The sequence below is a fragment of the Corvus brachyrhynchos genome, unplaced genomic scaffold, assembly GCF_000691975.1.
Source record: "Corvus brachyrhynchos isolate BGI_N302 unplaced genomic scaffold, ASM69197v1 scaffold139, whole genome shotgun sequence".
Classification (NCBI taxonomy): Eukaryota; Metazoa; Chordata; class Aves; order Passeriformes; family Corvidae; genus Corvus; species Corvus brachyrhynchos.
Genome location: NW_008246062.1, coordinates 1,564,536 through 1,566,545, shown reverse-complemented (window position 1 = coordinate 1,566,545; position 2,010 = coordinate 1,564,536). Strand labels below are relative to the sequence as shown.

The 2,010-nt window shown below is 46.3% G+C and overlaps 1 protein-coding gene across 1 annotated transcript in view; it reads right to left on the bottom strand.

Annotated features, from left to right (window-relative positions):
• Window positions 1-1,605, bottom strand: part of DCAF12 (DDB1 and CUL4 associated factor 12) — a gene marked incomplete at its 5' end in the record, with an annotated part of 24,638 nt that extends 23,033 nt beyond the window's left edge. The window contains one exon of the mRNA XM_017746571.1: window positions 1,285-1,605. Coding sequence (XP_017602060.1) covers window positions 1,285-1,605 — 321 coding nt within the window. The remainder of the gene's footprint in view (window positions 1-1,284) is intronic.
• Between the last annotated feature and the right edge of the window lie 405 nt (window positions 1,606-2,010).

Below are 2,010 nucleotides of genomic sequence, written 5' to 3'. Positions count from 1 at the left end.
TCTCCTGTAAGCAGCTCCGCAACCAGTGCTGGCTGCTGACTGGCTGAGGAGATGAACATATGTGGAGAAAGTAGGCAGATTCTATTTTGGGCTTATTGCTGTTAAAACACTGCTTTGTTTATACAGTTAGGCCCTGCTTCTTAAGAGCTACTGCATGAAAGCCTCCCCCTGTGCAACTGTGAGTAATAACAGAACATCTGAAATGGAGAAAAACCAGCCCACTGTCCCTTGCTGGTCAGACCAGTGTATGGCTTTGACGCAGAAAGATCTTGAGGCAAAGAAGCAATCACAGCAACTGATACACTCTGAGATTTAAGAGCTGCTTAATTTATGCAAACATTCCTTGTAACCCTGGATTCCCTTCTGTGACACCAATTAACCTCCAAAGGACCAATTTGGGATTTTGCACTAATTCAATCACGACTTCATGCATGAAATTGCCATCTCAGCCAACTAGCTTGGGATACTAACTCTGGTGGAGAGAGTATTACCTATGAAATATGATCTCCTCCACTTACTAATCCCACAGGATACCATTTTAACATTCCCCTGAAATGTTTCAAAGCATCACTTCAAGAACCTGAGGAGTTTTTAGTTTTTGTAAAAGCATGTAAAGATATATAAACAAGAGAAGCTATTTGAACAGTGGACACAGTTTTAGAGTGAAGAATTATGAAGTCAACAAGCAAAGGATAACACTGAAGATCTGAAACTCATTTTTTTTAAGCTTAGAACATTTCTGGCTGCTCTGACAAATATCTGGAGTTTAACCACAGTTTTATAACAACTTTTAAAAGCCATCAGCACAGAACCATATGTAAAACCAAACTGTGTAAGACTGAGCATAACAGAAAAAAGGAACCTTAGCAGCAAGTTCTGCCAAACACTGACACCCACCACTAGAAGCGCTAATACCTGTCCATTAGCTTCTCATCTGCAGGACAAAAGGAAAGTCCATTAGGTTCTCATCTGCAGGACAAAAGGAAAGATCCAACCGCAACGTTGCTCTTCATCCCACAAACAGGTGTAAATCGCTCAGTACAAATCACCCAGATGCTTCATGAGGTACCTCGCTGGGGCTCGTAGTGTCACATTTCCAGATGAGAACAAATCATCCTTAAGCATTGCTTTCATTCGAAGTTAATTGTGCGCAATTTTGACTCCACTCCTAATTCCTAATGTTCTCCCTGGCCACCCACACACTTTGATTATGATAAGCATCATTTGAGGGTGGAGGTGGAATAATTAACAGAGGAAAGGGAAACAGCGAGAGGTGGCACTTACCGTGTTGCATTTTGTCCCACACACCACTTGTCGGTGGTTCAGCCACTGGGAGGCAAACACTTTATTGAGTGTTCCGAGGTGAAATTCCCGCTCCTTCAGGAGGCTGGGGAGCTGCTGGGCTGCGTATCCATGCAACAAGCGGTGGTAGCCGGACTCATTCTGCATCCGGACCTCTCTCCCTTTCACGTAGTACACCAGAGATCTTTTCCCCGGCGGGAGCCTTTTCCTTTTGTGAACCGAGTGATCCCATCCATACTGTGGAAAATAAAGTTGGAAACCGGATAAAACAACTACAACAAACTTTAAGACACTACCCTTCCAAATTCAATATTCAATATCCATATTCCCCGCAAAACCCTGAAGCCTTCCAAACCACCCATGGAACACCGTGCATGGAAATTAACTCAGGAATGCTGACAGAGCCTTTAGCAGCGTGAAATTAAACATAAATATCTGCTAAAGGAGTAACACGGCGATGATATAACGACAGTCCACGGCGGTTGGCCACCGTTGGCACGCCAAATGCTCACGGGAAGAAGCGGAGCGCTTGGAACGGTAGAGGAGCAGCTCCAATAGCCCTCGCCCTCAGCTTGGCAGGCGTGGGGGTGACACCCAGGTGGCCCCCCGATACCGACCGCGGCACCCGGCCTCCTCCGACCGGGCCAGAGCCACCCAGCCATCATCGCTACGAGGAGCGACGGGCGAACGGGCCGACGCACACGGGCA